Here is a 23811-nt window from a genome sequence, read left to right on the forward strand (position 1 = left end):
GATAATAAATCTTTATCTTCCCAGAAAGAATCCCAAGAGAGGACAGCAATTATTTTTTAGCGAGCTATAAGTTTGTATTAAAAGCGTTTATTTTGAAATAATGAACATACGTTCCTCTAAGTATCACAAAAGGCCAAGAGGCTGGGACGTGGGGAGAATTTCAGAGGCGCCGTTATCCCATCGGCTCCTCGGCCCATGTACTCACACCCGCACTGGCCTCGAGGCTCCTGGCACATCTTTCTTTTACATTGAATCTTGCCGAACAGAGGCCCTGCAGCTCGTGGTCAAGTGTCACCACGTATGTTCCTTCTCGATGCCGAGGAGTTGGAACCCCGTGGGGTCTCGGGGAACAGTGACTCCAGTGCTTGCACTTTCACGCTACGTCACTGGGGTCCTTGCGCCCTGCTTCCCACTCGGGCACCAGGGCCCTCGCAGGTCGGAGTCACTGGACCCACCCAGAATGAAACCGCTCAGAAGCCGCTTCCATCAGCACTGCGGTAGCAGAGGCTGCAGGAGGGCTGCTGGCCCACTGAGATAAGCCAGAGGACGAACCACAGCAACAGCACAGCCCAGCCAGGAGGGCCCGGCACGGGTGATGAGACCGGCGGCGGCGGGGAGAGCTCTCAGGCCGCCTGCAACGCCCCCTCCCGGGCAGCTCCCATCTCCCAGGGCGTCGCCCCGGCTTGCCCTTGGAGGGCAGGGAAAGACGGCTGTGATTTCAGCCTCAAGGATTTTGTGGAAACAGCCCAAATCTCACCTGCCTTTAAAACTACCCACCCTCCAGCTGTCCTGCCAGGAACCTGTGATCACAAGGGCGTGTATCCAGAGGAGCCGGAGGTCTCTGATAGCATAGAATGGTTTTGCGAAATTCCTCACCAAATAAGCAAGACCCGGACTGCTCTGAGAACATCACCTGGTGTTCAAATTTGCTTATGAAGAAGAACAGCTCAGTGGTCGTAAGGTTCTAGGAATAACCCACCCAACCATCATTTACATGGTATCATAAATGGCTGTCAAAAAAAAAAAAGGCAAGATCAGCATAGGACTTGGAAACATGGCAGCAAACGCGGGAAAACAGCTGAAATTGTTGACGGAGGGTGCTCTGGGGAGTGAGTGATAAGGGGCAGTTCAGAGGACTGCTTTTCCATCACACATCTGTTAGTGCTAATAAGCCTTTTAACACTTTGTACACGTATAATTTCGATTAAGGTAAAAATTAACAATATTCATTCTAATCATGAGAAAACCATCAGGCAAATCCCAATAGAGGGCATTCTACAAAATACGGAACACCTAACCACTGCTCTTCAGAATTGTCAAGATCATCAGATACCAGCAAGTGTGAGAAACTGTCACAGTCAAGAGGACCCAGAGACATGGCAGCTAAATGTTATGTGGTATCCTGGATGCGATGTGGGAAGAGAAGAGGGGCATGAGGTAGAAATTAAGCAAATCTGAATAAAGTGTGGACTTTCATTCATGATAATTTATCAGTATTGGTTCATTAATAGTTACAAATGTACCATACTAATGTAATTTGTTAATAATAAAGGAAACTACAGGCAGGATATATTGGGAAAAAAAAAACAGTATAGACAAAAAAGTACAGAAATCCCTATGTGAAAGCCCTGCTTATCGTTTAAAGAATCCACAGTGGTCCTTACAATGAAGTCCTTTAGCTGCATCATCGTTATCTGTTTGGTACGTTATTTTTACACAGAAACTGTCCTGCAAGGTGACGTGAGGGAAATGCAGCTGGTGAGACGTACACACACAGCTCCTTTGCTTAAAATCATGTACTCATGTCACAGGATGGCCCATCTGGGGTGAGGTAAGATGTCCTAAATGTGGGAGCTGGAGGACAGCCTTCGGGGGCGGCCCCCTTCCCTTCCCGCAATCAGGAATCTTCAAGTCACTAATGGTGGCCTCTCGGAACTCCTTCTCAACTTCTAAGTACCTATAAACGGTAATTTTTATTAAAAAAAAGAATTTTCCATTGCCACTATGGATGACATTTCTGCACATTTTATCTACAAGTGGTTCCAGGTAACAGTCTAACTTGAGGACTCTGAGCTTTTCTGCACGACTGGACTTTCCAGGCCAGAACCTCACACGCCGTCCACTCACAGCTCAGAGATGCCGCCTTGACTGACCGCTAAGCCCAGCCACGTCCTGGCTGGTTCAGCAGCCTCGGGATGTGTTTGGAGGGGCCCTGGGTCTCCCCGCCAGCCGTCTGAAGGCTGCAGGGAACCCTGATCTCTAGGACTCAATCTTGGACGACAGAAAATGTCTTTCCAGCATTTCAGTAATTAAGGAACAGTTTAACAGTTAAGCGAGTGTTACAGGAAACATGCTAACGTTTATGTTTTATTTTTATGACTGCAGGAGGTTAATGATGGTAACACTCCTCTGTAGCAAATTTGATTTTAATTATTATTACACACTGATAGTGGATAATTGACATAAATTGATAATTATTAAAACATTCAACAGATAACCCAACTAGCGGTTCCAGAGACTTTACGAGAAAAGGATGAGGCACTAGAGCAGATTCACCGGTTGGCATTTTCCTGGGCGGTCCTGTGGAATCACTCTTCACTCCTCCAGTCAGGCCAAAGCCAACTCTTCATTTCCCCTCCTATGGGAAAGTCAATTCCCGGTTCTTTCCCCAAAACTATTCTTTCTGTTCCTCCACCTCGGTCTCAGCTCAGCCCTACAGCATCATCGAGTTTCAGCCCAACAAGCGGGTGACGCAGGGGCTGAGGCCCATGACAAGGACCACCCCCACCCCCCTGATACAGAGATGTCAGTTTTCTGCTGTGCACGGGGACCATCAGAAGGTAACAAGAAAATGTGGATGCACGTTGACATTTAGAGACAAGGCGAATGCCCCAGGTAATAAGTAAACATGGAGAGAAGTTCCCTTTGTTTCCAGGTCCCAAACATTTGATGCCCTGCATACGGGCAGCAGCAGAGTCCGCGGCCCGTGGAGGACACGCAGCCCGGAGGAGGGGCTGTTCCGTGGCCCCGTCCACGTGTGGTCCGAGGTCCACACGCCGTTTTCTAAGTCTTGTTACGACCTCTCCCACTTCTGCTTAATTACAGCGCAGATGGGGCACTGGTTGGCCCTAAACCAGAGGGATCAATACAAAATAGGTCAGTTTGGAAATGGGCAGAGATGTACTTCATTTCTATCATGGAAGTGCGGGGGCCACCGAAGGTGGAGTTCTAGTTTATTCTGGGTTAATATTTTAAAAATAGTTTGGACATTTACAAATATTAGATAATGATCTTCTTACTTACTTTGTAAGTGCAGAAAAAATGTCCAGGTCAAACGTATTTCTTCTCCCCTGTGATTTCAGATCTTCTCAGCTTAACTTATCTTTATCAGTGTTGAAAAGGAGAATTGATGGTGAATTAATTCATGCTTGGAAATAACTGCTCAGCTCCCCTCTGCCAGGCACAGGGGCGGGGAGCTAAGAAATATGACCTCATGCGCGCTTCTGAGGTGGGGGCCAAGCAGATGCCCAGCATCAAAATTTGGGCTGTTATCGAATTCTAGGGGCTTTTTTAAAGCATTTGGTTAGTAAGTAGCACCGCCACGTTGTGTATTTAGTTTGACCCACACATCATACACAAACGGTCTGATCTAACAGCGTAATGTGGTATAGGAGTGCTAATTATCTTGTGAAAATAAGCGTGATAAATCCCAATCTAAATATTTTGGCCCCCCCCCCCAATTTTTCCATGATGACTTACATAAAGGGCATATGGAGAATACCTCATTTTCATAATGTTCATAATTATTTCATATTCAGTCATTATTTAATTATTTTCATAGTTATTTCATATCAGTCTAGGAATATTGAAATCCTATTAGTACTGGACTTGCAAATGTCATCCTACATTAAAAGACTGAAGATACATCAAATGAAGTAAAAGTATAAATATTTTATATATTTACAACCCACTGGTATACTCTTCACTGTTAGGTTGAGAAAGCTTTGTTTTTCAAATTAATTCAAATATTGTAAGTTCTGAAAATAAAATTTCAAAAGGAATCCATGAAACAAGCCTCCGGAATAACCTTCTTTTTTCCTTTGACAGTTTTTGGTTTCATTTTCCGTTACTGTCTACTGTTTACTGTGTAAATAGATGTATAAGTATTAGGCCAGAACTTCTTGAAATAAAGAAGTAATCACAAGAAAAATGTGGAGTCAAGAGTTCACCTTCAAAGGGGAACAGGTCAGGAGAGGGTTCTGGAGTCCGAACCAGAGGGTCGGATGAGCAAAAAGAAGAGGCTTAGTTGGAACTTTATGAAAACGTGACTGAACAGGAGTGGACCGGACGCGAGTGGGAGAGGGCTCCGCTGAGCGCGGCAGGGACGCAGAGCCTGCGGTGCCCGGAACCTGCGGCGGGCGAGCTCCAGGCGGGGCTCAGCCCTGACGTGCTGGCCGGGAACAGCCGCAGCTGCCCACGCCTCCCGCAAGCCCAGCGGCTGCAGAAGCCGCTCGCTCTCCACCAGGGGGGCCGCGGGCAGCCCCGCGTGTTGGGCAGAGCGAGGCGGGCAGGGCCACCCATAAATACTATTTCAACTAGGAGAGCTTCGTCGAGTTACGCGGTTCGGTTACCGGGACATTTAACACGGCAGCCCGGCCGTGCACAGCGGTCAGGACATAGTGTGCCTGTCTCAAGTCTTATTCGATTAGCGTGAAGGCGAAGTGGGGAAACGTGCGGGGTTCAGGGCTGGGAAGAGTCTCCCAAGGGCCCCGGGCCTGGACCTGCCTGCCCGCCGCCGGGAAACAGCGGGCCACGCACAGGGCGACGCCCTAAAGACAGAAAGACCCGCGGCAGCCAGGGAGGCAGGGAAGCTCAGTGGGCAGGTAGGAGAGAGGGTGTGCGCGTCGCAGGCCACCCACGGGCTCCCCAGACCCCCCCCAGCGGCTCCGGGGGAGCCCCTCCGACGCGGCCAGACCTAACGCGGCTGTACAGGCTGCAGGCCTGTGGGACATGGGGCCTTTAGGGAAGCGGCTTCCCGTCCTCGGCACCGTGCCAGCGGGCTCTTCTGCGGGCGCCTTGGGAACATCAGCGTCTGGGCCTCGGGGTCCCCTGAAGGGAGAGTGCCAGGCACTCGCTCCCGACCTCTCACAATCACTCACACCCCCTCCCCGGCCTGGCCTGGCTCCGGGATGTGGGTGCGGTGTGGCCCCGACAGAGTGAGGCCGCACAGCGGGGACCCCGCGGGAGACACCGTGACCCCGGCCAGCTCACTGGGCGCCGGGTATTATGCCAACCGTGACCAAAGAGCCAGACCTGCCGGCTGGGAAGAACCTGCGCACGGAAAAGCTGACAAGGAGTGGAGGCTTTGCTCCTGGACTGAACAGGTGGGCCTGCACAGAGCCCGGAGCAGCCGGGGAATGGGTACTGGCTTCAGAAACGCACCCTGAAGGTGAACTCTGGAAAGTCTCGGTTTAGATGTCCTGACACACAGGATTCCTTGAACCACAAAGCAAGAAACAGACGTTATAAATCAGAGTTGCTGGTTAACAACTGTGTTCAGGGCTTCTCCCTTCTCTGGGGGAGGTGCTTTGTCACTTCCCTGTCTCCGAGGACACGTGGAAGGAGGTCGTGCATGTCTGGCTAAAGGCCAGACAGCACGAACAGCGAGTCATGGAGCCCGAGCTGGTGGGAACCATGGATGGACCAGGTACGTGGGAGGATGCCCGCACGGGGTCGGGAGCCTTGGTCCCCTCTGTGACCTTGATGTCGGATGGCAGACAGGAGAGCCTTCTCAACTCCAGTTCTATGCAAGCAGACCTCTCGTCATTATAAACGGTCTGTGGACCCCTACTGGGGAAACATCACAGCCATCTTCCTGGGAGGAAGGAAAGTGACAAGAGCACAGTGGGTTTCCGGCCCAGAATTCTGTGACGGGTGTGGACTCCTGCCCAGAACGGGGTTCCCTGCTCGCTCTGCGGGGCCGCCCCGCGCATTGCCGATGTTTGACCTCATCGCTCTCCCCTCCCGACTAGATGCTGGTAGCAACTCCCTTCCAAGCCGACGTTTCCGTGTCCCTGGCAGGTCTCACTCCTCTTCCCATCACGCCGGTGCTCTCCCCTCACCTCTGCTCCTAATTAGCAGACAGTGGATTTTAAAAAATATCGAAGGACAAAATACTGGCTTCATGTTTGTGACAAAATTCTCAGCGCTTGTGTGGTTGGGTGAACACCCAGGCCCCTTCGAGATGCTTATGGGAGTGGGTCTCGTTTCCCATCCCTCACGCTGGTTGTTCAATGTCCAGTGAAACTGAAATCCCGTCACGGCTCACAGGTGTGGAATCAGCACCTGGTCAGCCCCACCAGGTGTGGGGCGTCGACCCCCCAACCAAGGTGTCGACCCCCCAACCTAACAACCCAGGTGTTAGGTCCGGCAGGGGTAAGGGGTCTCCCCAAAGGGCTCAGTCGGTGCGGAGGGTCCTCCCCCTGAGCGGGACAGCCCTGCCGACCTCCCCCTCCCCACTCCAGACCCCTGGGCACCTGCCCACGGGCACCACGTGGTGTGGTGTCAGCCCTGCCCGGCTCTGGGGCTTGTGAGATCCTGGGACCCTGAGCTTTCAGAGAGAAGGTCCACCACGAAGGATAACTTGCACAGGACACGAGACTGTCGGGGCTGGTGATGGCTGAGACGCACACAGGTGTTAATGGCCCTGAAATGTAACAAAACGCACCGCTGATGGGCGCCTACCCCCCGATGCTTGGCCCTTACCTTTGTTTTGCTGTCAAAGCAGGTGAATCCCAGAGCGAAATCCACCGTGAAGCACAGAGTGTCTCCTTGCCAGCTGCACGTGTACGTTTTGGACTAGAAAAAAGTATTAACTGTGAGAAAACATTCTTTAATAATGAGGTTTAACATTAATCGGGTAGTTACAATACTTCCCCCAGTCAAAACCTATTTTTTTAAAAGTGTTAACGTGTCAACCACCTGGAGGGAACCTGGAGGCCCGCGGTCACACGAAACCTGGGACACGGCTCACACGGGCAGCGTCCCTAGCTTTTGGTCTGTCAGCAAATTGTAGAAGTTGGACCATCTGCACGGGCGTCACTCTAACTAGAAATAAACCAGCAGAGGACACAGGGTTCCATTCGCTGAAGCCTCTTTGAAACACATCCCAGATCAGTAAATCCCTGTTGGGACTCATTCCAGAAGGACCATCCCTGTTGCACAAATGGGGGGTATTGTTTTGCTCCTACAAATTGCCTCGGGACAGGCCAGGCTGGAAGTGTGTCCAGGAGAACCTAGACCCGGCTGTTCTTGGGAAACCGTCCGAGAGGAGTTTGTTGTAAAACGAGAACAAAGGACAGAAAAAACGGCAGCAGCGACGTCACCAAAACCCAAACCAAGGACCGAGGACCCCTCACAGGTGGCAGATTGCTGTGAGGGGCCAGCATCCCACCCTCTGGGGCTGGTTCAGGTAGGGCGGCCTCAGCTGTCACATGAACTTCTGTGGGCCCAAACCAAACTCCACGGGCCACCTGCTTTCCAGGGACCAGCGCTGTGAGGACGCGGGCACACGCAGGCACACGCACGTGCACACAGGCCGCGGGCGCACGTCCACACTTCCAGCCACGTCAGGCAAAAGCACAGAAACGCACAGGCCTGTGCTCTACCGTCTGGGCACCGCTCTTAACATCAGGTGTGACTGCAGGAAGGTGAACCCTGAGGTCCCGGGAGCACAGTAGTTACAGCCCTGAGGTTAACCTGCAGGTAAAACGCTCCACTCAGCGGGGAACCTCACCATCGGTCTGGACAGGAAGACGCGGCAGTGCCCCGTCCCCTGAACCCGCAGGCTTGTGACTTGCTGGCTCTGGGGAGTGTGAGTCACTGTCTTTTCAGGCCTGCCCTGGGTCTCCCCTGTCCGATGACACGGGGGCTTCATCCCCCGTCCGCCCCTTTACTCCCTGAGCCTTGCCTCCAGCCGTCCTGCTTTTCGCCCTGAAGCTTCCCTGTGTCTGCTCTGTAACTCACTGCCTTGATCGCTTTGCTGAGACTTTCCAGTCTCCATCTGTTTCAACGTGTTGGCTCTTGTTTTGGAAGTGCGGTTATCGGGGCTGCTGGAAAGCACCTGTGGATGCTTCTGACCTATGGGCTTCACGTTGGCTTCTGTGGTCGTCTCCGTTCATTCCAGATCTTTCAGGTTCTTGGCAGGAGCAGTGACTGTCGATGGACACCTGGCTGGTTTTGAATTTCGAGACCCTTAATCTGTTCTAAACCCTCTGTTCCACCCGACTTTCTCTGACGCATCTTCCTCAGGGGAGGGGGCCGCCCTGTAGCCGGGTTCCCCGCTTGGCCTCTGGAGACGCAGGGCTCCCTCTCCTGCGGGCAGCGATGGGCATCGGCCACGTGGTCCCCACGGACAGCCTGGGGGCGTTCCTGACTCGGCCCCCCAACAGCACTGTCAGGGCTGGGGGCCTCGTCCAGCCCGGCGCATGGGGTCAGGTGCGCATGAGGTCACCCTGGAGGAGGGAGGCCTCGACCCACCTTGACCGGGGTCCTCGCAGGACGGCGGCGGCAGAGCAAGTGACGGGGTCCACGCAGCAGCGCCGAGCCGTGCGCGTCCCCGTGAAGACGAGTGCTCACGTGACGTCAGCGCTGCACGCCGTCCGGGACGCGAGGACTGATGCTCCCGCAGCCCGGCTCCTCTCCCGCGGGGACACGTAGCGGGAAGCGGGCAGGAGTAGTCACGACCTTCAACGGTGGGACCCAGGTTTCTGTTCATGAAGGTGGATCAGAACGCGCCACCGCCCTGAGGGGAGGCGCGGAGGGAGAAGCCAGAGGCGGCTTTGATTTCCCCGGAGCTGCCGCTTGAGGCTCCGCGTTGGGCAGGAACCCGGTGCTGGTGTCACGCGAGGACTGCGTCTCGGGAGCCCCGGGAGGGCCGTGTTCTGACCCGCTTCTGGGGCGAGTGTCCATCGCCTTGTGTGTCCTGCACCTGGGCTCGGAGTGGGAAGGCCGGGGGCACGTCCCCTTCACTCCCGCCCCCGTGAGCTCAGCCCTCTTCTGACGTGAGGACCTGTTTCCAGGGACACTCTCCAAAGACCGTGCTTTTCTGAGAAACGTGATCTGTCTGCAGACCCCGGGCCGGGCCGGTGTGCGTCCCGCCGCGCGTTCCCTCCGAGCGGGGCTCCCACGCCGGCAGGGCATCCAGGGACGGTGCTTCGGGCGGGTCAGTGGGTGGCTGAACAGCGCAGGGGGTTCAGGAACCAGGGGCCGCCCCGGAAGACAGGCAGGTGGTCCGTGCGGGTGGGCTGCTTGCACTTCGTCCCCTAAACAAAGGGGTGACGGTGGCCCCAGCATGCTCGGGTTTTGTGAAGATCAGGTGATCAGTACCAGCGTAGCTCATAGCCGTGCTTGGTAAGTGTGAGCACCAGATGGGTGAGCAAAGGCTTCTGTGGGTGCCAGTCGGTCAAATTCTAAGCTAGGTGAACAGACCCTAACGCAGTGGTGGGTGATGTCAGGCACTGCCAGGCTCACTAGGGAGAAGCTGCAGGTGAGCTCTCCACCCCCAGCAGAGGGCCATGCCTTTGGCAAGTTCTACTTCAGGAGACATTTCCTCCTGTCATGGCACTTCGGGGGTACATTTTCCATGTCCTTATATAATGCCTTTGGGGAAAGTTAAAACTAAGGAATACTCGAGGCAGGAAGATGGGTAACTAATTTTTTTTATTTTTTTTTTTTGCGGTACGCGGGCCTCTCACCGTCACGGCCTCTCCCGCTGTGGAGCACAGGCTCCAGACTCGCAGGCTCAGCAGCCGTGGCCCACGGGCCCAGCCGCTCCGTGGCACGTGGGATCTTCCCGGACCAGGACACGAACCCATGTTCCCTGCATCGGCAGGCGGACTCTCAAACAGTGCGCCACCAGGGAAGCCCAATGGGTAACTTATTGAAGAGGACATTTCCTTTTAAAAGAGTCTCTCTCCCCATATAAGTCTCTGCACCCTTTGGGGAAATGAGGCTGGGAAGTTGATGTTATCCAGGTAAGCGGGGAGTGGAATCCTCGGTGCGCAGGTGCTGTGCTGGCCCAGGACACATTGACCTGCTGTGTGTGGCGTCTGTCCCTCTGATGCCTGGGCCGTTAATCGGAAAGGAGCCTGGGCCAGACCCACCTGCTGATCTTGGCGAGTCTCCAGGGAGGCTGGAGCTCACCTGGGGATGGGGAAGATGGCCTCAGCCTCTTTGGGAGCACGTTCGACCACAAGAACACTGGCGCTGGTGAGTGCCATTGTGGAGTCTTCCCTGTAGTCTATTGGTGCCAGGTCCCAGCTCCAGCCACCAGCCAGTCGGCACCAGTTCTGGGACCCTCCAGGCTGAGCAGCCAATCCTGTGGGGACCCAGGCCCACCCACCAGAAAGCCAGCACCAGCACTGGGACCCGCCAAGGGATCTGGCACCACAAACAGGCCTGAACCAGCCCTGGGCACCCCCAGGCCCTACACCTAGTTGCATCGGGACACAGACCCACCATCAGCCTCCAGCAACCTCTGCACAAGGCAGGGCGTGGCAGCCAACAGGGCCAGGGACCAGCCCAGCCTGTGACCGTGCCCACGGCAGTCAGCCAAACACCCCACACACGGAGGCGCCACTAGAGCATACAGCTCTGATGACCAGAGGGGAGTGTGCTGCTAGAACCCTCAGGATGTCTCCTACATGAGGCCATGTCTCCAAGACCGGGAAAAGTAACTGACCCACCTGATACACACAAGTAAACACAGAGAAGTAGGCACGGTGAGGCAACAAAGGAAGATGTGCCGAAGAAGGAATAAGATAAACCCAAGAAGAAGAGCTAAGCAAAGTGGAGATAAGCGATCTACCTGAAGAAGAGTTCAAGGTAATGATCATAAAGATGCTGAAAGAACCCGGGAGGAGAACGAACACAGTGAGCAGCTTAACACAGAGCTAGAGAATATATACAGCAGAACCAAACAGAGCTGCAGGACACTAGAACAAACGGAAAACACAGCAGAAGGAACCAACAGTGGACTAAACGATACAGAGGAACACATCAGGGAACAGCAAGACGGAAGAGTGGAGGCCACCCAAGCTGAACAGAAAAAAGAACTTTAAAAAATGAGGACAGTTTAAGACAGCATCTGGGACAACATCAAGCATGTTAACATTCACATGATAAGGGTCTCAGGAGAAGAGAGAGAGAGAAAAGGGCTCAAAATATAACTGGAGAAATAATAGCTGAAAACTTCCCTAACCTGGGAAGGGAAACAGACATCCCAAGCCCAGCAAGCACAGTCTCGAACAGGATCAACCCAAAGAGGACCACACCAAACACACTGTAATGAAAATGGAAAAAATTAAAGTTAAGGAATATTAAAAGCAGTGAGAGAAAAGCAACAAATAACATAGAAGAGAATCCCCAGAAACTCTGCAGGCCAGAAGGGAGTGGCAGGACATATTTAAAGTGATGAAAGGGAAACACCTACGGCCAAGAACATTCTATCCAGCAAGGCACTCGTTCAGCTTTGATGGAGAAATCAAAAGCTTTACGGATGAGCAAAAACTAAAAGGGTTCAGCACCACCAAACCACTTAACAAGACATGTTAAAGGGATTTCACTAAGTGGAGAAGAAAAGACCACAACCAGAAACATGAAAATTATGAAAGGAAAAATCTCCCTGGTAAAGGCAAATATACAGTAGATAGTAGATCAACTATTATAAAGCTAGTAGGAAGATTTTTAAAAGGTAGTAAAATCATCTATATCAACAGTAAATACTTAAGGGATACACAAAACAAAAGGATGTAAAATATGATGTCAAAACCCTTAAACATAGCAGGAGGGAGTGAAGGTGCAGGGTGCATAGGATGCATTCAACTTAAGAGAGCATCAGTTTAAAATAACACACACACACACGCACTCACACACACACGCACTCACAGACACACTCACACAAAAACACACGCACTCACAGACACACACAAACGCACAGACACACGCACTCACAGACACACACTCTCACAACACACACTACACAACACACACACAGTCTCACAACACACTACACAACACACACTCACACACACACGCACTCACACACACTCACACTCTCACTACACAACACACACACAGACACACACACAACACACACACACAGTCTCTCACACAACACACTACACAACACACACGCAGTCACACACACGCACTCACACACACTCTCACAACACACTACACAACACACACAGACACGCACACAGTCTCTCACACAACACACTACACAACACACACTCAAACACACACGCACTCACACACACACACACTACACAATGCACACACACAGACACGCACACAACAGTCTCTCACACAACACACACGCACTCACACACACAAAAACACGCACTCACACACTCACACTCACAACACACACTACACAACACACACAGTCTCTCAACACACACACTACACAACACACACGCACACACACATACACTCACACACGCACTCACAGACACACAACACACACTACACAACACACACATATGCACACACACACACAAACACACTCTCACAACACAGACAACAGTCTCTCACACGACACACACATGCACTGACACACACTCATACACACAGACACACACACACTCTCACATACTCTCTCACACACACACACACACACACACACACACTGACACACACACACATATATATGTTGATATATACATAAACTTCATGGTAACCAAAACCCAAAATCTTCAGAAACACACACAAAAAAGAGAAGGGAATCAAAACATAACACTAAAGACAAGTTATCATACCACACACGAAGAGCAAAAGGAGAAAGGGACAAAAGAGAACTACAAAACAACCAGAAAAATAATTAACAAACTGACAATAAGTACATACCCATCAATAATTACTTTAAATGGAATAAATGTTCTCATCTAAAGACACAGAGTGGCTGAATGGATACAAAAACAAGACGCATGTACATGCTGCCTACAAGAGACTCACTTCAGATCTAAAGACACACACAGATTGAAAGTGAGGGGATGGAAAAAGATATTCCATGCAAATGTAAATGAAAAGAAAGCTGTGGTAGCCACACTCATATCAGACAAAATGGACTTTAAAATAAGACTGTTATAAGAGACAAAGATGGACACTACATAATGATCAAGGGATCAATCCAAGAAGATCTAACAATTGTAAATATTTAGGCACCCAACACAGAAGCACTTCGATATATAAGGCAAATATTAACGGCCATAAAGGGAGAAATTGACAGTAACACAATAATAGTGGGGACTTGAACACCCCACTTACACCAATGGGCAGATGAGACAGACAAACAAGAAGAAAGTACTAGCCTTAAGCGACACGTTACCAGATCTATCTGTCTGTCTGTCTGTCTGTCTATATGCCATCTATCATCTGTCTACGTATCGGGGGGCGGGGAGAGAGAGGAGGAGAGAGAGAGCATCGGGGATAGCAAAGCAGCCTAGGCAATAGCAGCAGATGATGGGTACTGCCCGAAGGACGTGGGAACACAGGTTATTCACACAGCTGAGCTGAGGCCGAGAGATCAGTGACAGAGCAGTTCTGGGAGGGGAGGGACTCAGAGACACATGTATAGGTGTGGATGCCAAAGGACCGGGTGTATCTCAATGCTAGTGCTTATGCATATATATATAGATGAACATCTCACAGCGCATGTTTAGTAAGTGTTGAGTTTTGTGACTTACAAATAAAGCTGAGTGTTTCCATCAAAACCAGAAATGTTTATTTTATAAGACAATGTATGGATGCAGTATTTGGAATTGGTGATTTTGTTGGCAGTGCCTTTAATGTTCTACTTGTTTTCTGAAAACTTAGCTCTAAGTGAAATCTTAAAAGATAAACCCAAGTTAGTCTTGTCTTACTCAAGATTACATGGAGTTCTTTTTCTAGGGATACAAACATAACCTTTAAAAGAAAGTGGTTTGGAGTCTTACGCCAGAAGGCAGTAGATATCAAGAAACGTACCCTATTTTTAGATGTTTTATACGTTTTGGGAGGCAGCTGATCTGTGATATCGTATGTTGGAGATTTGGGGTTTATAGTGAAAAACTAGGACGGGATCCCCCCATTATTGAGCTTGGATTCCAGATAAATGCCTGGACCTGTGATTCTCAGCCACATTTTCAGGTCACGTCAGTGTTCCCTTTCTGTCCTCGTCCATCAGAACCAGAATGGTTACAGCCTGGAAAGAGGAAGGTTTAAAATGCGAACAATTAATAAAAGCTAATTTGGCTGTGCCCTTCCACGACGGGAATGCTAATTGGAGGACAAGATTGACCCCCAAATAAATTCAGGAGCGGAAATGGAAACGTGACGAGCAGCGCTCTGAGTTCTCATTCAATTAAATTAAGCTGTGACGGTTTTTAGAGAAGTGAGTTGCTGAGCTGTAACCTAATCCGTACTCCAGCATCTTCCTGGGAAATCCTCAGAAGAGCTCATTCGGGCCAAGAACAGCACTAAATAGCACCTCTCACAGTCACACAGATGTCGGCGATTCGCTCTGAAGACCTGCAAATATTTACTGTGGAGATTACTCAGTTTAGGCTTTTCAAACAAAATTTCCAAGGAGAGCGCAGCTCCAGTAGTCTAGATATGTTTTCTCATCAGTGGCTCTGTCGGCATTCAAACAGCTGGAGAAGGAACACGGGCTCTGTAACTGTTTAATCCCCAAACGGCATGGATGGGGCAGCCCACTGGAATCCCTAAACGTTGCTCAGCGGCTATCTGTTCTGCACGGGTTGAGCCCGAGGGTGACCAGGGTCCTCGAGGCCTGGGGGTCACACTACATCCAAAAGGAAAGCATGGAAAACTAGGGTGTGGGCGGAGGACGGGCCGCAGATGCAGAAGGAGCCGCGTGGGTGCTGCAGTGTGGGAGGGTCAGGGGCGCAACATGGGGTGGTCGGTGTGCCCTGAGGATCGAGGCCCACAGTCCGTCCAGGGCCCAGGCAGTTTCGTGGGCCCGAGCGGCCCACTTGGACCTGCCTGCAGTGTTGTCCCCGGCTGCATCGACGTGGGGCTGCAGGAACACGAGGACGCACGCTCTCTGCCACTGACAAGTTAGGTTAGGATCTGGGGGTGGACAGGAGACACACAGGAGCCTGGGACGGTCTCCCTGCTGTGTGTTCGTGTTTCCAGCCGAAGGACAGCCGGGCGGCACCCCCAGGCCAGAGTGGAGGTCCAGGGGGCTCAGGCAGACAGGAGGACAGGGTGGTAGAGCCCTGACCCACAGCCTGATCTCGAATGCTCGGGAAGACCTGGATTCAGGGCATCAGCGCAGGGGAGGGCACAGACCGTCTGCCGTCCTCCTGGCTGCGGCGGGGCTCGGGGGCACCTGCAAGGCCTGGAGGACGGGCTGCCTTCTGGGCAGCAGCTTCCCCAGCATCGGAGGATCTGAAACCCCAGCCCCGGTGCTCCTTTCAGCTCTGCCGCAGACCTCCTACGGCCACGTCTGCCTTAACGTCTGCATTTGGAGCATCTTGGTTATATTTTAAACATAACTTGGAAAGTGGACGTGCAAGTTCTTTGTGGTAAAGGGATGAGCAATGGGGGCTCAACTCACTTTAATGAACAAAAGTAGAGGCAACACCAGGAAATGCAGGGGTGCTCTGCTGACGGGGCTGCCTGTGAAGGGGGAAAACACTCCAGGAGCAGGAACTAAAGACACCCGGGCTGGAAAGACGTTCCAGAGAGGGCTGTGCTGTAAAGCCAGGGAGAGCCACAGTGAGTTATGCGTGGCGAGATTCTGCAGATACAGAAGCTGGATTCTCTTGTTTGGTAGAATTTGGGAGGATTATAATTTTAAAGCCTCTACCGCACAGATGCCACTTAGCCCACCTTGAAGCCCGGCTTCCTCAACATACTGGCCGGAGTTTGGACTTCAAAAGCACACAGTTGCACTTTCTTACACCCACAGTGTTTCCAACGGAAAGAGTTGTCAGTTCATGAGCAATAAATGAATGACAGATTCCCTGGGAAGAAGTTCACATCATCAGAGACAACTACAAGTGAGCAAGGGTATCTCGGGGCCCCAGAAGGGACCAGGCTTGGTTTCCGTGAACGTCTGAGTGGGACCCACCGTGTGGACCACAGATTTCAGAGCACATCACACAGTTGAAGGGGTGCTCCCTGCTCCCTCCCAGCACTGAGCGTCAGGGGACTCCGTACATTTTTACATCCTGAACGAGAGATAAATGACGACACAGAATCTTTTCACATTCAAAGCAGTGCTGATCAATGAAGGAGCCGCTCCCAAGTCCTCACCCAGAGCGACTGACGCCAGGCCAGGAAGGAGAAGGAACCCAGAATTTCCGTGTGGAGTTAAACCTACCCCACGATGCTGCATCTGTTTTCTCACTTCTAGCCATGCGAATTCCCCCGTGAAGGGCAGCTGCTACTTCCAACAACGCGGATTATGACCCACACTACCTCATCCATTTAGTCCCTACACACCCCGATCTGGGAGAGATTTATTTGCTGGCCTGACAAGGGAGAAGCGACCCAGACACATGAGCTGTTTTATGTTCCTGTCGGATCATTAAGTTTGAGAGGAAGGGCCATTAAGTGCCTTAAGCTATGACACAGGTCCAGGTGAACTCACAGTAAACACGGTCGGTGAGCAAACACCAGGGACCTGACTGCGCCTCTGGCTGAGGGCGCTTCCTCTACACGGCGCTGGAGGCCCCTCCCTCACATTGAGTAGAAAGACCGATGCAAACGAGCCGAAAGCTCTACCTGACGTTCCCCTAAATTCACCCTGTTCATCTTCTGGGCGCTCCCGATGTAGGGACCCCGACGAGGAGCGCCCAGCTCCTGACGACGCCTGGAATGCTTTCTGGAATGCTCGCTACAGCTGCTCTAATTTACGTCTCCGGTGCCCAAGCAGGTTTAATCAGAGACGACAGCGAGTCGCTCACCCCCGTCCTCTGCACGTCCAGGAAGGTGGCCCTCTGGAAGGACAGCTCCCACGCTGCGAGCTCGCTCCCCAGCTCCACGCTGAACACGTGGCTCCTGCCGTGGCCGACGAGGACGCTGAAGCAGAAGGGCCTGTGCTCCCCGCAGGTGGGGTCCTGGAGACCCAGACAGAGGCTGGTTTGGGCCCAGCAGTCATCTGGAAGCCAGAACTGAAACAGAGAGGGGGGCACGCAGGTTAAAGGGGACGGCCCCCCGGGTGACCGCCCGGGACAGAGGGGCCTCTTCCAGGCTGGGGGCTGGGGCCACACTCCACCAGGCGACCTCCCGGCCACGCGCCTGGATTCAGGAGCGGCGTCCCCCGACGTCGCTGCCATGGAGACGGGCCTGTAAGTCAATATCTGGGGGTCAGTTACGTCCACCTGCCAGTGCTCTGCAAGCATCTTGCACCTAAACCATCGGTGGCCACAACTTCTGCTTCTATGCTTAGCTTTAAAGATAAAGAAAAAAGTCACGAGATGTTTGTGCTTATGTTGAGCACAAAATCAGCAAACACTGAAGACAGCGAGACCGCACGACTCTGCCCGCGCTGCCGGGGTCCCTGAAGGGTCCCCACCCCTCAGCCACGTGCGCAGCATCTCGGGTCCCCCAGGGGCACTGGGCCACTGAGACCTAACTATGTGAGCCCAGAGGTCCTGGCCACACAGAAGACGTGTTTTAGAAATAGTTTCAAAAGCAAAGGTTGAAACGAAAAAAGAGCCGTTATTCAGTTCCTGATTAAACATTTAAGCAGAAGACGTGAATCAGCCCCAGCGCGTCCGTGGGTCACAGACATACCGGGCGGATGTCCCGGCAGCTCTGAACCTTGGGGCGGGGGGTCTCCGCCACAGCCTCGCCTGAGTCATGAATGCACCCACCCAAGGAGCAGCTGTGTCGGGCTTCACTCAGGGATCAGGAGAGATGGGGCCTGGGGCCTCAAACAAGTCCGCGTCTCAGGCCGGAGCCTGCTCTTACCTTCCTCTGTGTCTCTCTGTCTCTGTGTGCGTGTCTCTGCATCTCTGTGTCTCTGTCCCCTGGAGATTCACGTCCGTCTTCGTCTCCCGCTCACCCACCCACTGCACAGACACCCTGAAGAGTCCGCGCCAGGCCCTGCACTAGGGTGGCCTCTGCCCACACGGCCTCCCCGGGGAAGGGGAAGCAGGTGGACATCGTGCCAGGGCTGCTGAGCAGCCAGAGGGGACGTGACATGAGCCACAGCCCGGTGGCAGCAGGAACAGAGGCTGCCCACAGGCCAGGCCTTCACCCCCCGACTCACACTGGTGGCCAGAGTTCATTCCCAGAATCCTCGTGCCCCACCTGTGGGCTGGGCTGGTTTTATGTGAAATACACTTCTGCCTACTGGGCCCAGGCTTGTGAGAGCAGTGGCTGCTGACGGGGGTGGAGATGGGTGCACGGGCTCTGGGTGCCCCCTGCCTTCTCAGGGCCTCGCGGCGGCTCTGCAGGCCCCGATCCGCGCTGTGCCCGCTTCCGCCGCCCAGGGACCTGTCCTCACGCGTCACTCAGACACTTGCTGCCTTGTGGTGTGCGACGTGAGGGTGCGTGTGCGTGCGTGTGTGCACACGGGTGTGGTGTGTGCTGGTGCATCTATCCTGATCCTAAGTGAACACGGTACCGGGGCTGCACCTGGATTTTGGAGCCGCCAGATCCTCGGCCTCAGTCTGGCATATGCACGGAAACCCTTCAGGAAATAGGATAGCAGGTCCTAAGTCGAGAAGAGCAAGATGTGAGTCACTGGCCTGACTTCTCAGGAACTCCGTCCATAACTACTGACCTTGAGTGTCAGGACTGACCACCAAAGAAGGACTCTTAGCAAGTGTTTGTGCAGGTGGCACCGTCGATGGTACGGCTGTGTTCTTTCCTGTACTGGTGTAGGTGGGGGGCTGTGCGCTGCTGTAGGAGAAAAACAGGCTTTGGAGTCAGACAGACAACGCTTGGGACCTTCCTGGCCAATTATCAGCTGTTACCTTGAGCTTTTCACTTCTCTCTAAGCCTAAATATCTGAACCATAAAATGGGGTGTAAGAGAATGGTTGTCATGGGTTTAACGGGCAGCACGGATGAAGCGTGTAGCACCTGCACCCTCGTGCATGTGGCTCGTTTCTGTTTACGTAGAGCCCACCGTCCACAGGCAGTGCTGAGTCTGGCGTAGACTGAACTTTCACATCTAACGTATAGCGAACTCTCTCCCGACAAAGTCAGCGACTACACAATCCAGCATGAAGTTTCCAGCTACCCACTCCTGACGTGGCCCCCCTGCCCCAGACTGTGAGAAGACAGAAACCATCCTGGGTTCACTTTTCAGAAAACAAAATGCAAAGACTATTTTAGAAAATTACCTGGATTTTTTCCTGCTTCTATTTATTTGAGATGATTATAGCAACAATACAGGAAACTTAAAAGACAGATCATTCTATTATGATCTATCTTTTGTTATCTAATTTGTTTTTATATTTCCTGCATGCAATGTCTCTTTGTACACATAATTCTATAAATGTGTAATGTGATTTTAATGGAGGACTTGAAATATACGACCCTATTAGGTCTTTATTTCTCAGGGGTCATCTGACAATTTTCCTAATGTTCACTACTTAAGAATATCATTAAATATTGCCAGGCTCACAGCGATTTGACTCTTGCAAATTCCTTGTTTTGAGTCAGTTCTGGGGAGTGAGCTCATTTGATGGAGCAGTGAAGTGTCTGTGAGTCTTCATTTGAATGGACAAACCTCAGCTCTATGCACAAGAACAAAGAGAAGAGTTAAAAATAACGTTTGAACCACCTGAGAAATCCCAAGAAAGGACACTGAAGGATTTCATAGATGTGATTACTTTCTGCACCTCAAACTGTTGAGCCTCACAAAAGCTAACGCGCTATAAGTGCTGCGACGTGAGTGAAATCACTGATCCACACACAGCTCGTTGCCCCGGATATCTTCTGTAGCTTCTTTGGGAAACAGGAACTCAGTTCTCATGCACTGCAACGTGTCGTTAAGACTAAAAATCGGGAGTGATTACAAAATTAAAGGTCCCTGAGCTGCTGTGGAGACCGCAAGTGCCTGAGGCACCCCCCAAATCACTTCCCGCAGCCTGACCAGTGGCAAAGGCCCCTTCCTGACTCTGGGCCCCCCCTGCCGTCCCCGGAGCATTTACGGTAGGAAACCCATCCCTCTAAACCCTCTCTCTGCCCCCTGGAAGTGCAGATCTTTTTAAAGCCTCCGCCGGTTCTACAGGGCGAGCCTGGGTGCCATCCACACCCCTGGGGCCTGAATGCCCAGGAATGGGGCCCGTCTTCCCGTCTCTGCGGGCGGGAGCCTCCCTCCGTGGGACCCAGGCCAGGCTGCACAGCTACTTCCCTCCACGAATACGGGAGAGAGGCTCCTCTTCCTTCGGGAGGGGCCCACCTGGGCCACACTCGCCCCTCACCCAGCTCGGGGAGCCCTGCCCTTTGTTTCAGTGGAGTTGAGGTCAGTCTCTGCCCCCAGTGACGTCTTCCTTGTCTGTTTAACTTCGATGGGTCCAGGTTTTCTCTGACAGGACTTGAGGAGAATTGTATTCTCCTTATTCACAAGGCTGCACTTGAGAGGCGGCTGGAGAACAGGTCACAGGAGGACACTCCAGAGAGCTTCCCGCGAGGCGGGCGCTTCTGCCAGGTGAGGCAGAACACGGTTCAGAGAGGTGGCATTTCAGGTCAAAGGTCGTGGACCGTTTACCTTTTGATAGACCCTTCCTCGCATTGTCACCAACCTTTTCATCTTTGACAGTCTAATTGGCAAACATATTATTTCATGGTTTCCACTTGCATGTCTTTTTTTTTCATTTAAAAAAATTTTATTTTATATTGGCGTATATCTGATTAACAATGCCGTGTTAGTTTGAGGTGTACAGCACAGAGATTCAGTTACACATATACATGTATCTATTCTTTTTCAAATTCTTTTCCCACTTAGGTTGTTACAGAGTATTGAGCAGAGTTCCCTGTGCTCTACAGTAGGTCCTTGTCGGTTATCAAAATGTAAACAGTCCACATCCTTTGACCTAGAAATTCCACCTCTCTAAATTTTTCCTGGTGATACACTTGCACACGTGTGAACTGATTTATTACATTGTTTGTAATTGCAAAAACATGGGAACAAATTAAATATTCCTTGATAAGGGCTTGGTAAAATAAAATATGATACATTCATGGAATCGAACACTAGGTAGCGGTTTCAAAGTGGGATCATCTCTTTGTGTATGTTGAAGAAAGATCCACAAGATAAACTGTAGAGCAAAAAGTGACGTGTGGAATGGTGTGTATGCTTCCATTTGCAGAGGGAAAAAAGAACAGTGTACGTATAAAAAAAAATAGAATCGGATTTAGCTGAGCTTCAGGCCAAGGGAACCCGGACCCCACCTGCCTCCAGTGAGGCTTCTGGAACTTACTCCCCCTCTGTGCTTCTGGGTCTCGCCTGTCAGGTGGAGATGACAAGGATTAAGTCCTCAGCTGGGGACAGGATTAATTCAGGATGTAAATGGAGCACTTAGCAGGGCTCCAGGAGGCTCACTCAGCAAAGATAAGGTATTATTATCAAGATCCCTTGCCAAACATATGAGTAAACTTGGTTCCACTGAAAAATGCAAACGGAATATTCTTACGTTGAGAGGGAATACTTATGCAGGAGGCGCCTCACTGCTGAGCAGTGTTTTTGATTCACTTTGTGGAGGCTGTTTATGATTTAAGTCACGATTGCAATCAAGGCTGATTGATTCAATTTTCTCATCCCTTTCATGGTGAGTGTGAAATACAGACACATAATTTTAAGAACTGGAAAAAGGAATTTTGGGAGAGGAGAAAGTGTCATAGAAAAACACCACCACAGCTACAAAATTTGATTTCTGGACTAAATATTAATGACTACACTTTGAAATGGTGATTATGAAAACAAATCATTAAAAAAATTCTATACTAAAGTGCTAGTTCTTACAATAATCATACATTTATTTCAATTTTTGAAAACTGAAGTAAATATTACAGATAATTTAAAATTCATACGTGCAAAATGACCAACATCAACAATTAAAGGCACCTGAGAAAAGGGGAGATTTTGTAAGATCACTGTTTAAAGACTCCCAACAAGACACAGAATTCAGTCTCCTTTTTTAAAATGTTGAATGCTATACATTTTTTATGATTATTATTTACCCTGCATTGAGTTTAATACTTTTGCTGTAGCCATCCATCCTCCTGGCTAATTTCATGATTTCAGTTACTTCATATCATGTTTATTGATTAAATTTTTTTTTTCAATTTTTCTGAAAAGATATGCTGGATAAAAACAGAAGAGGCTCGATAGTTTATTAATGAAGAACACATATAAAATATCATGGTCCTGTGAAGACATCCCAATACCAAATGAACATCTCAGGTGTCTGGAAAGCCATATAAACTAGTTGAAAATATAAAAAGGCCAGAATGAAATAATAAGGCACCTACATAAAAAAAAGAATAAGGACTTAAAAGTTCCTCTATGATACTCTTCTGTGGAATTCTGATGAATGATTGTGGGATGAAGCTAGATGTTCATGCTATTTTACTATTTCAACAGACAGTGGGAAACAAACATTTCTCTCACTCTTTAAGCCCAAAGATCATCTTGTTAATATGAAAGCATCTAATGTGCAAAGGAAACTTACCTTGTGAACTTTAAATAGTACCTCACAGAGGTTATAGGTTTTTTCCGCTCGGACCCAGTCTAATGTGCTCACCTGCAAGAAATACAAAACAGACACATAAATCCTATGTGCTCTCACCCAAAATAAGGGGAACTGCGTGAGGTGATGGAGGTGCTAACTAACTTGATTGTGGGAACCACTTAACAATGTACATGGATATCAAATCATCACACTCTACACTTTAAATATGTTCCATTTTTGTCAATCGTACCTTGATAAAACTGGAAAAAAATTGTAAAGTATACATGCAAAGACACATGCTATTTTTAGTATGAGAATTTAAACATTTACAACAATGGAGCTGGTCAATGTGTCTTCACCTTCACTAAATTCTAAACCAGGAGCAGGACAGTTGAAAAACGAAACTATATGCCACAGCAAGTTTTCCTGAGTAATTGCATGTCCCCGCTGTTGGCGTAAAGCATGAGGATATTTAGATACGTTATTGACACAAGAACCCAGTAATGGTGGAACTTATCTATTACACACAATTGGGCTAATTTTAGGAATTCATTTTGGATGTCTTTTACAGTAATTTAAGGACCGGTTTTAGGTTAAATTTAGAGACTCCTCACCCATTCTACTGCGCTCCTAACTTCTATCTGTGTCTCTGCATGGCCAGCTGTGGCTGGAGCTGTCCCCTTCCATTGAGTTTTCATTGCTGATGAAAACTTCCCCCCCTGGAAGACCCCCTCTCCATGCCTGGCTCCCGTGCTCCTGGTGGGTGACTGCTCAGCCCAGGGTGGAGGTGCCCTCGGAGGTGAGTCGGTCCGTGCGTCTCACGCTCTGGGCCACGGTGACTGTTTCAAGGAGAATGTGCCACAGTCAGAGACACAGCTGACACTGAGAAGATGCTCGGACTTCTGGGATGGACCGCTTCTTCCGTGGACTTAAAGCGAAACACTTCCACCCTGAGAGGCTTTGGAAGCTGTGTGGGGACCATGTAGCCATGAGTCACTACGATGTACCCGCACTGGTCATCAGCTGTGACACACACACACCCACTAAGGCAGGATGGTGAGAACAGGGAAGATGGGGGGCCTGAGCTCTCTACCTGCCACTCCCTTTCC

General features: G+C 50.7%; 1 protein-coding gene across 1 annotated transcript in view; it reads right to left on the reverse strand.

The window, feature by feature from the left end:
* SNTG2 (syntrophin gamma 2) overlaps positions 1–23811 on the reverse strand; it is a 151747-nt gene that overhangs the window by 7376 nt on the left and 120560 nt on the right. The window contains exons 16-18 of the mRNA XM_065890866.1: positions 22703–22774; positions 16977–17183; positions 6766–6858 (exon numbers count right to left, since the gene is read on the reverse strand). Coding sequence (XP_065746938.1) covers positions 6766–6858; positions 16977–17183; positions 22703–22774 — 372 coding nt within the window. The remainder of the gene's footprint in view (positions 1–6765; positions 6859–16976; positions 17184–22702; positions 22775–23811) is intronic.

The sequence above is a fragment of the Phocoena phocoena genome, chromosome 14 (assembly GCF_963924675.1).
Source record: "Phocoena phocoena chromosome 14, mPhoPho1.1, whole genome shotgun sequence".
Lineage (NCBI taxonomy): Eukaryota > Metazoa > Chordata > Mammalia > Artiodactyla > Phocoenidae > Phocoena > Phocoena phocoena.